The sequence below is a fragment of the Xenopus laevis genome, chromosome 5L (genome assembly GCF_017654675.1).
Source record: "Xenopus laevis strain J_2021 chromosome 5L, Xenopus_laevis_v10.1, whole genome shotgun sequence".
NCBI lineage: Eukaryota > Metazoa > Chordata > Amphibia > Anura > Pipidae > Xenopus > Xenopus laevis.
In genome coordinates, this window is record NC_054379.1 from 42,693,091 (window position 1) to 42,706,587 (window position 13,497).

Consider the following 13,497-nt stretch of genomic DNA (forward strand, 5'->3'; position numbering starts at 1 on the left):
AGTCTCATCTAAGTTTCAATATCCCATCACCAGGGTGTATGTTTATTACTTATTGACATGGTGGCAGGTACAATGTAACAGTAGCCGGGGAGTAACTACAGAGGAAGCAGACCCTGAGGCTGCAGGGGGCCAGGAGTTATAGGGGGCCCCATGAAGTCCTAATTAACGAGCAATTTCAATATTTTAGAGAATCAGGTCAACCTTTAGACATTTCGGGGATTCTGATTGCCATGTGGTTTGTTTTAACCCAAAGACAAAGTCAGATGTGAGTTGGTTTATTCTGAAATTGTCTACTTGGCAGTCTTTATCTGGCAGCAGGTACAATGTAACAGTAGCAGACCCAGGAGGTATAGGGGGCCCCATGAAGTCCTAATAAACAATAATATATTAATTCAATATATTAGAGAATCGGGTCAACCTCTAGACATTTTGGGGGCCCTAAAATTAATTTGCTGTGGGGTCCAGTAACCTCTAGTTACCACTGAACTGTAGTATAGGAACTGGCAGTGATATAGGTATAATTCTATTCCTTGTATGCATTCTTGCTACTCTACAGTATAGCTTTACTGGCAATTTGAATGTTAAGTAAACATTTTTGTGATACATTCATCACCCAATGAGCCTTTAATGTTAAGCTCCACTGGATTTTGTGTGAACTCTGCAGACCCCAAGATTGCTGAAGCTTCATGCTCCAGTGAGCATAGGAATGTTGGCAGTATGTGTTTATGGTGCATTTCAACCCTAAAGGCCTAAACTTTGAAGCATAGAATTATCAGCTAGCATTTTGTGTATTTTGGTTACCACTTAGCTTATCCATTTGGAAAGATGTATATTATAATCCTTCATCATAGACCACTAATATATTCTGCAGTATTTTTTAAAAGAATTTCCCAGTAGACTTTGAGGTATAGTTCTCTGTAACCAACAGGGAAGGGAAGACATGTAAACAGACAGTGCCCTGTTAAGGATCAAAGCCAAGATACCAGTTCAGAATGCTAACATTTGCACTAACAGATATCAATTTATATAATGGAAATGAAAACAAATAGTGTAAATAACAAGGTTGAGAGGCTGCAGAACAAAAAGCCATAGATAATTTAAAAACTAGGAAAAATGAAGACCGGCTACAAACAAATATTACTCTCTTTAATTCATAGCACAACAGAGTAATTTTTCCCTAACAAATGTCTTGTGGTATACCAATGAATTAATCACCCATAAATAATTAGAACATAAAGAATTTCACAGAAATTATGTGATGACTCTATAAGTGGAAAAACACATAACTGCTATACTGGGTGTTAAAGGGGATCTGCCACCTGAAAAAATATTCCAAATCCTATTTTTATCACATTAGTCAAGCAAAATAAACTAATTTCACTATATAAATTATTTGAATCTTGTTTCCTTTGGTCTGGGAATTCATAATTATAGCAAGAATGCAGGAGCCATTTTGTGGACACTGTTATTAAGACAAGTCTTGTATCATCTCAGAATCTTGTTTGTGCACCAGAATGGGGGACCTGATATCCATCCCCATGCACTGGTTACACAATTAAATGGTAAAGAATGTGGAGAGTACAGTGACATCTAGTAAGTGCTGAATCGAAAGTGAACGTAATTGCCTTCCCCGCCTCTATGGACGGGCATGCGATATTTGATTGACAGCTGAGGTTTTTAAATGAGTTAACAACAGCTATGAATGCTTTAATAAAAATAAGAATTTGGATTTGTTGTTTCATTCGAAGAGGACTTTTACTTATACAACTTTTAATGTCTGGGTGACAGGTCCCCTTTAATGGACTACAGAACTAGATGAAGTGGATTTAACTTGAACCTGGAGCTCGACTTGGGAAAACATTGCCATCATCATTTATTTATTTTGGAGGTCCTTGCTCAATAGCTGGAAATCTAAAGTAGTGAATACACTTACTTGTTATTTGCTGGTTCTATTCAAATTTCTTTTATTGAGTCACATTCTCTACTCTCTGACTGCATGGATGCGCTGCACAGAAAATGATAGGTGCAGCGTTCTTCAGAACAAATACTTATTTTGTATTTACTGAACAAATTCTTAGATGTAACCCTCCAACGCTCTGTTGTTTTGTTTGGCCGAAATTGCACTGTAAAGGTATAATTTCTGCTTTCAATCCGTTCTCTTCAAGCTCTTTGATATTAATCTGTCAGTACATAGACTGCGCATTGGCATTATTTGTCAGCTCTCCTAGCACACATATATCATTATTCCATTCCAAAGCCCCATCTTCTTGAAGTGCCATACCAGATAATAAAGACGTACCCTGCTGTCAGACTGCATTATGTTGCTTCTTGAACGTATGTGTCTGGAGAAACCAATCGAGTTTTTATCAAATATTTCAGCAGATCCAATTTTGGTGGTGGGGGGGGAGGAGAAAAGCTGCTTCTTGAAATGTTGTTTCTACTTTTTTCCCTTTTGGATTCATTATCCTGTTTTGTAAACGTTCAGAGAATGCAGAAAATGTTGTTTTGAGGATTGAAGTCTGTATTTATTTGACGTCAAAGCCTAAAAATGGATAATTCTGTCAGCAAATAGTCTTGCAATTTTCTATTTCCTTGCAAAGATTTTATTTTAATGCCACTTCTACAGAGCTGTTAGTAATTGGTGATAATTCTGATGATGCGTAGCAGTATTTTTGTAGAGTTGGTATTATGACTTATGTAGAACTATTTAGTTATTATAGTTGTTGCTACTTTTTATTACTCATCTTTCTATTCAGGCCCTCTCCTATTCATATTCCAGTTCCTTATTCAAATCAATGCATAGTTGCCGGGGTAATCTTGAAGAATCTCTAGAAAATGAAAAACAATTGCAAATTGTCTTAGAATATCACTCAACCCAAAGTTGAACAACCCCTTCAAACACCCTGATTTTTTTTTACCCCAACCAATGTGTGGGCTAATAGAACCTCCACTCCGGTAGGGTGATACAATAGTCTTATTTTTTTTAAAAAAATAAAAAGCCGCCTCCAGCGCTAGCTCACCCCCACCGGGAGCTCTCTGGTCCAGCTGCCATCTTGCATGCGCATTATTATTATTATTAATATGTATTTTTAGAGCGCCAACATATTGTGCAGCGCTGTAAAATGAATGTTTATACAAAGAAATCACATGAATTAAATACATATAACATACAGAGTTAAGCGAGTCTCACAAGCTGGTGTCGCACGCATGTGCATAAAGAGTGAGCATGGGCACTCAGACCTGGAGCGGGTGGCCTAGCACTAGCGGGGGCATTTTTTTTGAAAAATAACTACTGTTTCCCCAAACTGGAGTGCGGGCTCTATTAGCTCACACCTCTAGTGGGGTAAAAAAAAAAAAAAACCAGGGTGACCAATGCCCTTTAATACACAGTTATGTGCAGTCAAATTTGCTTGTTCAATGCTTTGTCTGCGAGTGCAGCTGCATTGATGGGATGATGCATTGAGTCTCCTACTGGTTGTGCACTAAATGCCTATTTGATAGTGGCCGTACACAGTATTAAAAAAGTATCCCACTGATTGGCCCATGTACTAAAGGGATACCATATGAGTGACCATACATGCTTTTGCTGCCTTTTTGTTCCATTCGTTCCAGGCAGCAATAATAATAAATAATAATAAATAATAATAAAAGCAGTGAGCTGTAACTCCTCTTACACGCATTATGAAACATGCATCATGTGGAGATTTGGCGGGTAGAGTGGGGGGAAATATTTCTACTGTACATACTATTTTGTAAAGGCAAAAAATAAAAGAATGAGTGTATGGTAAAATTGTTTTATTAACAAATGAACAGAAATATACTGTGTTAGAAATATCATCTAGGCGCTATGTACACTGTCGCTGTATGCTTCTGTAGACAATGTTTATTTGGTGCTGGACATTTTAAACCAAAACTTAACTTGCTGATTTTGTGTACAACTGCATGTCTTGTGCTTTAGAGCCCTTGCTTGAATAGCTTGCCAAAGCATTTACTGTGAGATAAGACTGAGTGCTAATGTTAATAGCTGTCTGAATACCTAAGAAAGTATGTTATCTCTCTGTTATGAAGCAGTCACACAGTTAATATATATCAATGCCATATGAATAGTTAGATTTGTAGTATGAACTGTTGTCTCTTTGGCCTGGATCCTGTTGCCAGGCAGTGGTTTCTCCCACATGTTCAGACACAACAGTTTTTGGGATTCTGTAAAAAAGAGAGCTTGTCTATCAGTGTTAAGCTGGCCATAGATGTAAAGATTTTTAAAAGATCCGATCGTCATCGTGAGACCACGATTATCTGGAAACGATCGCACGAATTGTCCATCAACTAAAAAGACCATTTCCGTCGATATTGCCGGGAAAACAAAGGGTAGCTGCCTGCTTGTCCCTGCAAACATAGATAGATTGCACTGGGACCAATAAAGATTTTTTAATCTGGCCAATCAATTTTCTGACAGATGTCGGACGAAAAATCGTAAGATGTACGATCATTCGAATCCCACTAACCACACGATAATTTTGAAGGATTGCTCGGACTTCGCTAAAATTGGTTGTTCGGCAAGAAAAATCTTTGCATCTATGGGGACCTTTAGGAAGAAGCACAAGTGTAAATAAAGCCATGTTGCATTTCTAAGGGTCCTCTTCCTCCTATATCATGGGAAGAAATCTAATAGTAAGAAGCGTCAAAGAAGCTTTGACCGACTATGTACACAGGTTATGAAAAACATAGATATTTATGTTTATCATCTTTGTCTCTTCTATCTTTCAGCCTATGGTTGTTGTTCCTCACAGGATTCACTCAACGAGTAGAAGTGTGAGAGAAGAGAAAACACGCTCAGAAATAAACTGTAAGAGTTCACTAATGGCGGTTGTCTCTGTATATGCTGTTCAGTAGGGATAAGGATGCACCAAATGCAGCATTTGGTTTGGAATTTGGGGTGATTCCCAGTACATTATCGGGTATTCTGATTTGGCCAGGATCCTTAGTGCTCAGCTGAACTCAATCCAAACCTTTTTTTTTTATTCAGATTCTGCAGTTTTTGTTGGATTTTGCTCTAATTGGGGTTTGGTGTTCAGCAGAATCTTTTGCCAAGGATTCAGTATTTGGCTTAATCCAAAAATGATGGATTCAATGCATCCAAAATTAGCATTGCTAAAGCTATATCATGCAGCTGACTGGATGCTTATTTTGGACAAGTTAAACCCAAAAGGCAAACATTGCTGAAATCTCAGTGTTGCATGTATAAATAAGATGTAAAATAAGATGTTAATATAAATAAGATGACGATGGGAAGCACTGACCCAGGGTCTCAGGTTAGCGGCTATCACATGGGGGTGCCCACCCCGATTATTATGTTTTCCCTCTTGTTTTAAGCCCAAAGCACATTCTCCTTGGAACCAGCTATACTCATGTTAATATTTTTTTCTCTGATAACTACTGACAATATTTCAGCGAGTTAATGAAATCAGTTTGTATTTGCTTTGAAAATGTTCTAGAGAAGAACAGAGAACTCGATTGTTTTCAATATTCTGCAAAGTTGATTCATATTTATCATTTTCCTATAGTTGGACAAATTAAGTTTGACCCCCCGCTGAGAAAGGAGACAGAGCCACATCACGATCTGGTGAGTATTCCGGTGTTGTCTCTCGCACTGAGTGGTTGATGTTTTAGAGCACTTGATGGTCTCACAACTGGACACCACAGCAGCACAACAAAACTTGTAGCTTTTGACATAGACACAACATGATGATGGCCTGCAAGGCATAGCCTTCATTTATTTACAAAGTCCTTATCACTTTTTGAGATGTTATTCTATCCCAGACTTTTTTTGGCCATTGAAAATCTGCATTTTCCTTGTTTTTTTCCCCCAATAAAAGATCCTGCATGTGACATATCAGTTAAGAGGAAGGTCAGAGAGAATGCTTTAATTCTGTTAACAACTGATGCTTTTTTCTAACTCTGTTTCCACACTCTTTTCTGTAATATGGTGCATATTTGGCCCAGTGCAGTCATATGTAGTGCTCTGTACAGATATTAGTTTCTTGCTGTTTGGTTGCTGTGGGATAAGTACTTGGACACATTTGCACCATTTGTTTTCCCCCAAAAACACACAGACAGTTAATGACACCTGATAATCATATTTAACCAATTAAATTAAAGTAAACAGTCTTTGGTCTCTACTATTTGGTGTGCTTTCACTCTGTAGTCCCGTACAGCATGCAATGTATGAATGACTAGTGTGTTCCAGTCACCCCACTAGCGGTTTGCTGCTTTTATCCTTGTGGTTTTTGTGAGTGGCTTTTCCTCATTATGCATGTGTGGCTCAGTATCTCACTGTAAGTAACTTGGGTCTCTGTCTGCTAAACAGCTCGACAGGGACGATTTTTTGGACAGTGCAGAAGACATATACTACACTGCAAGATCTAATATGGTATTTTTTCCTCCTTCTGCTTTTCTTTGTTGACCTTGAATATCTGTCATCATCATTTTGCCTCCCAAACCTTTAGGTCAATAGCAAACGTAACATATTCTCCGCCAGCTAAAAAAATGCAGCTAATACTGACTGTCTGGCATGCCAGTCAGACCATTATAGGCAGGTTTGAGTTGGAAAACTTGTTTATTAACCAACTCCCATTGAACTGTATGAAAGGGCAAGCAGCCACAATCAAGAGGTTCTCTACAGGCTTGAAAATACTAGTAAAATATACACTCTGTGTGCCATAGGCTTTATTGTCATTCCTATATCCTTTCACTTACAAGAACACTACTTGTCCCCACCCTTGATTTAAATGCTCCTGTAGTTAAGGTGGCCATACACATAGAGATCCGCTAATTTGGCGATTTTGCCAAACGAGTGGATCTTCACATTGAGGTGCGCGATAGTAGGCTGATCCAATCTTGGGCCCTAGGGCCCAAAGATTGGCTCATAATATATGGAATACAGACGGTCGGATCACGGGACCGCATCGAACGAACGAACAGATGCGGTCCGCGATCCTATGGGATTTTAACCCTGCCCAATCGGCCAGATATCAGAGAAGCCGTCATAGGGCCTCTCACATGGGCCAATAAGCTGTCGATTCGGTCTGTTGGCAGCTTTTATCGGCCCATCTTTAAACTTCAGCCAGACGAGTCAGATCTCCAACTGCCTATGCTCGGGTGCAGACAGAAGCAGCAGATTTTGGTGCCAAAAAGCATATTTTGCATTACATGCTCAAGGTAATGTTTTTGGGTGCAGACACGTCGAGCAGAATGGCAGTGGTGGAGGAGTGAATTCTCGGCTTGCATTTCTCTGCATGCCGAGATCCGACTTGTCTGGCCCTAGCCTTAAGTATTGTAACTCTTCAGCTATTTATATTCTTCATTGTGCAGCCACAATCAGGGCCGGAACTAGGGGTAGGAAGAGTAGGCATGTGCCTAGGGCGCAAAGCTGGAGGGGCGCCAGGCACTCACCTTCTCTGCCTCTGCTATCCCCTAGTCCAGTCCCTGCTCTGGCCGACGTGCGCGTTTGCGCGAGTGTGCATGCACGAAAAATTCTAGTGCACATGTGCGAAAAACGAAAGTGCGCACGCGCACTCGTATTTTTCCGCGCATGCGCACTTGTGTCTTTTCGTGCATGCGCACTCGTGTATTAGGCGCTTTGCTGGCCAGGCTGCCTAGGGCGCCTGCCCGCGTTGGCCCAGCACTCGCAATTATCTGGTTGCTAGGACTTAATTACTCAGTCGGGCAATAGTTGGGACGTCGAAATGGAAGAGGAATAATATTTTAGTACAGAAATAAGCAATAAAAAATAATCATGATAAAATCAACCTCACAGTTAAACAAGCCAATAACGTTTCCAGTTGTAAGACAGAAAGGCAGAATATGCCCCTTGAAAAGCTGCCAGGAATAGGTCACTCTATAACATATTAAAAGTTTATTCCGTGGCGAACGGCCTTGCCTTTAAACAATATGCTGGCTATAAAAAATTCTTGTGATTCATGATCATATACTCTAGAGTCCTAAGGCAAAGCTGTCCAGGACATGACCCTTCAATGAATTATTTATTTCCCCAGTCTTCTCAAGAATTCTAACATAATCTTCTTCACTGCATTGAATGGTTCTGTTCTAGAGGGTTATAGAAGCAATACCACAATATGCCTTAAAAGCAGTTTGCCGTTTTCACTTGGCACCCCAAGTAATATTCTCCTTTAATGCTGATCTGTTGATCTTAAAAATAGCATGGTTGATAGATTTATTTGTCTGTACAGGTATGGAACCTATTATTCAGAATAGGGTTTTCAGGATAACCTGTCTTTACGTAATTTAGATCTTCATACAATAGGTCTACTTAAAATGAATTTAAAGTAAACCGAACAAATTGTTCTGTCTCTAATAAGGATTAATTATGTCTTAGTTTGGATCAAGTACAAGTTACTGATTATTATTATTATTATTATTAAAGAGAAAAAAGGAATTATTCGATTAAAATGGAGTCTATGGGAGAGGCCATCCTTTAATTCAGAGCTTTCTGCATTATGGGTTTCCAGATAATGGATCCCATACCTGTACTATTGTGCGCTGCCTTTAGTCATTTCATACAATAGTCTGCTTTATGAGTGATCATTCTGGACAGTTTGCACAGTCTAAAATCTTTTTTTTCTACCCCCATATGTAGTAAAAGGCACTAAGTTTGCCCAGGAGCAGTAACCCATAGCAACCAATAAGATGTTTGCTTTTAAACAGGTGACCAGTACATGCTACCTGCTGATTGGTTGCTATGGGTCATTAAGATATTAGCAAACTTTGCTCCTTTTATTGCATTTGCCCAGTAACCTTTGGTTAATACATAAACACTGCTATGGGAGAAAGATTATTGTTCAGACCTGATTGTCAGTTCTTTACATATTTATTAAAATATAATAATTTCCCTATAAAGTGTTGAATAGACCTTTCCCAGGCAGTTAAATCAGTTGGGCTTCCTGATGTTTATTGGAAAAAAAAAATTTCTATACCAATTTAGCAAAATTTTGGTGTTGGCCCTCCAGCAGCCTCGGGATGGTTGGGAGCTGTAGTTCATTACAGCTGGAGGGTTATTCTAGGTCTGAGAGTAACCCCCAGTTTTGTTTTCTGAGCTTGCAGACACTACTTTAAGTAGACCTGACAGGTGTCATATCCATGAAGATGTCATGTACGATGTGATGCTCACAGTGGCAGTTAAATAACCCCTCACAATTCCAGAATTAGTGCTACTCTGCTTTATTCACTGGGATAAAGATCCAGACTCTTGGGATCAGACAGAGTTATTTGGATTATTTCTCTTTCCTGACTGGAACAGAATGTTTGATATCTTGCATTCTAATCTGGAGGAGCTTATTTCTTATAGCATATAATGGGGTTGCACACTGTAAATAATATACAAACAAAAGGTGGTATAAAGTGAATTTCTTTATATAGATTTATAGCAGTAAAATGTACATCAGATACACAATATATACATACCACCAATTTTGTAAGTTCAATGCAAAAAGGAAAAACAGACCCCAAGAAACGGATACACTTTGCCAAAAATGAGACTATCCCAACGTTTTGGCCCTATAGACTTTGTCAAGGGGGATTCTGGTGAAACTGGTTATAGCTATAAAGGCTATAGTGCCTTGATACTTAAAAACTTTTTTTTACTCTTTGGAGTGCCTTCCTTTGATCTGTGTGTCTAGGTGCTTATTTCTTTGAACAAGTGCTTTCAACAAAGACCTAAAGTTATAGGTGTACATGATGCTTGCAAGGGCTCTGTGCCGTGAGTTCATTAACTCGCTCTTGTCCACCGAGCAACAGTTAATAGAAGTGTCTGACCCTAGAGAACCATCCATCTTATTTGTACATTCAGAGAATTTAACTTCAAAAACAAACAAGTTGGCCTTAATTTTCCCAAATGATATCTCCCTTTTGGCTTAAAAAAGTTGGTTTGTTTTTTTAAAAGCAAACTCACTAATACATGGCATGAGGAAGAAACAACCAATAAATAATTCTTTGGTTATGTTGCAAGTGCAGTTTGTGTGTGTGTGTGTGTGGGGGGGGGGTGTTTGTACAATAAACTATTGCCATATCCAGAGACCCCAATATAAGAATTCATTTTACTGAGATAATTATGGTGTCACAACTTTTTTTTCATGTACATACAAAACACAAGGAAGGCATCACTGCAGTTTGCTGCATAACATTGCATAGCTGGAGAACCTGGCTAGTCTCTAGCTAGACTATGCCTACAAATAATCAGAGTCTCACTTGCAAGTGTCACAAATTACAAACAGGGTGATTTGCCTTTCAGCTAACTTTAGTATGTTATAGAATGGCCGTTTCTAAGCAACTTTTCAATTGGTTTTTGTTATTTATTTTTTATAGTTTGTAAATGCTTTGCCTTTTTCTTCCGACTCTTTCAAATGGGAGGCACTGACCCCATCTAAAAAAACAAATGCTTTGTAAGGCTACAAGGTATTATTGTTGTTAATTGTTTTTTTATATTAATACATGGTTGCTAGATTAATTTGGACCCTAGCAACCCAATTGCTGAAATTGCAGACCGGAAAGTTGCTGAATAAAATGTTAAATTACTCAAAAACACAAATAGTAAAAAATGAAAACCGATTGCTAATTGTCTCAGAATGTCACTCTCTACATCATACTAAAAGTTAATTCAAAGGTGAACAGTCCCTTTAATCTTTTGGTATAATTATTGCTTCCTTCCTTCAGTATTCCTTCCAGTTTCAGGATATTTATGTAATTAGAAACCAATTATTATAAATGTAGTCCATATGACAGACACCCACTTTTATTTCATAATCTAATGCTACTACAATTTGTAGGTGGTGCTACTTTCTTGACACCTGGCAACATCTCTCTTACAGTCAGAAGTGCAAATAGGAATTGTCCATTTATTCAGCCACTATAATCTCAACATTTTGAGTTGAGGCTGAGCAAAATGGGTTAAGCATTCACATCAGTGTTAGTGTTTAAAGCACCTGTTTGCACTTTAAAACGGTTTAGGTCAGTCTCCACTGGAGGCAGGATTTAATGGGAGGTTTCCGTTCTATTCAGGTGCATATTTACTAGACATGGCATTGAGTTATCACTGTTATACACAGGCATGGGATCCATTATTTGGAAATCAGTTATCCAGAAAGCTCTGAATTACGGGATGGTTGTCTCCCATGGACTTCATTTTATCCAAATAATCCAAGTTTTTAAAAATGATTTCCCTTTTTCCTGAAATAATAAAACATTACCTTGTAATTGATCCAAGCTGAGATGTAATTAATCCATATTGGTAGCAAAACCAGCCGATTGGGTTTATTTAACGTTTAAATTATTTTCTAGTAGACTTAAACTGGCCACAGACGCAAAGATCCGATCGTATGAATTAACGTACGATCGGACTCCCCCATCTCCCGACCTGCCACTAACCATTCCGATCAAATGAAGTACAAAAGAACAAATCAGACGATGTTCTGCCCCTGACAGCAATCGTACGAAAGTTATGTCTGACCAAAGCTAGTGACAGTCTCCCACTGAAAATCGTACGATCGGCAATACACGCAGAGATATTATCGGCAGCCGACAGAAATCATTTAACCTGTCTGATCGACCAAACGACCGGTCTCCGTCGGACAAAAAAAGGTCGGGACTCTCCACACACGGTCCGAAAATCGTAACAATCCTTGATTCGTACAATCAGTTCTTTGCGTCTATGGCCAGCTTTAAGGTTACCAAGATCCAAATTAAGATCCCTTATCCTTAAAACCCCATGTCCCTAGCATTCTGGATAACAGGTCCCATAGCTGTACTGTATAAAATCTCATAGTTTACCAAATCCCCAACAACAAAGGATCTTTTTACGGTTCAAGCACACGGGCAGATTCGGGGCGATTTAGTCGCCTGGCGATGACAATCTCCCCGAACTGCCTAAGCACTCACGACGCTTTGATTTCCGAAGTTGCCTCACGACTCTGGAAATCGAAGTGCCGCGAGTGCATTGGTGCTGACGTTTTCGCATTATAGCAGGCAGAAGGCGGAGGGAAGGCAGTTCGGGGAGATTGTCACCCCGGCAGAATAGGTGATTAGTCGCCAGGCGACTAAATCTTCCCGAATCTGCCCGTGTGCTTAAACTCTTAAGATAATGGGTAACAACTGAGCTATTGGTTGCCGGCCATTAGTGACCTCCTGCCGCTGTTGAACAGAGCAATGACTGGCTGGGTAGATCATGTGACTTGCCATGCTGAGAATCTTAATAAACTTGCAGCGAATTATCATTTATCTTTTATTTCTGACAAAATGGAAGTGGAGGATTGTTTTTGGGGAGTGTGAAAAGCATAGCACCATTTATTGGAGTTTTCAGAAGATATATCAATAGGAGTGCTCTCATACCTATTTCACAACACAGATTGTTTTTGGCTGGGAAGGAATTCCGGACACACCCCTAAACTTGCCCTGTCCAGCTACTTCAGTATGACAACATATATCTATACCTAGTTGTTATAAACATTTCATCTCTCTATACAATGCAAATATGTATGGAACATAAATGTAACCTAGAGAAATTTACGTTTGTCCTTTGGAACTGAATGAATGCATTTCTTTATAGATCAATATGTAATATAACAGGATGCTAAATGCAGAACAATCAGAAAACCTGGCAGGAAAAAGGCTGGAATAACAATCCCACAAAGCATATATTATGTTATTCAAATATTGAAAATCGTGATTGATACAACCAGAAATTTTTGGACATCTTCAGAAAAAAACATATTCCCTGATTCTGTCTGAAGATTGGACAAGTGTAAAATCAACTGATCTAGTAATAAGCCCAGCTAATTAACTTCACTCTATCAGCAAATCTCACAGCAGTCTGTGCACAGAACACATTACATTTTATTAGATGCATTTTTACAAATTTATTGGAAGAGTTTTTATCTTTAAATTAATGTGTAAGATTATCCTCTCACTATGTAGTCAGGACACTCATCTGGACCAGTACCAGCTTCCAACATCCCAACAAAAAAATCTTATAATGTAGGTTATAAAAAAGAAATGTTGCTGTTATAAAAAAAAAATCGATAACTTTAGTAGATGTATTGCACAATTCTTTCACAAACACATTTTTTTATTACGTTTTTCATTCTAATGCAGTGAGTCACTGACAGATTTTATCCTGTCTGACCAACGCAGGAAGAATCATCACTTTGCAATGCATTACTGACAAAAAACATGGTTACGTTGTTTGCAGTATGAACGAAAAAGTAAATAAAAAATGTTAGGTTGAGGAAGCACGCTAATAAACTATTTATATTTTTAAAAGTATAAAAAAACTATTTTTGATTTATTAAAGAACAAGGAATGGTAATAAAGTACAGGGATGGGATCTGTTTCCTGGAAAGCTGTTATCCAGAAAGTGCTGAATTACGAAAAGGCTGCCTCCTGCAGACGCTATTTTATCTAAATAATTACAATTTTTAAAAATTATTT

At 38.6% G+C, this 13,497-nt stretch overlaps 1 protein-coding gene across 6 annotated transcripts in view; it reads left to right on the top strand.

The window, feature by feature from the left end:
• Window positions 1-13,497, top strand: part of map4k3.L (mitogen-activated protein kinase kinase kinase kinase 3 L homeolog) — a 181,181-nt gene that overhangs the window by 125,231 nt on the left and 42,453 nt on the right. For 3 of the 6 annotated variants that reach the window (XM_041562695.1, XM_041562696.1, XM_018262947.2), the window contains 3 exons: window positions 4,768-4,846; window positions 5,565-5,623; window positions 6,368-6,430. In XM_041562695.1, coding sequence (XP_041418629.1) covers window positions 4,768-4,846; window positions 5,565-5,623; window positions 6,368-6,430 — 201 coding nt within the window. The remainder of the gene's footprint in view (window positions 1-4,767; window positions 4,847-5,564; window positions 5,624-6,367; window positions 6,431-13,497) is intronic. The other 3 variants (XM_041562697.1, XM_041562699.1, XM_018262949.2) reach the window with 1 other exon arrangement.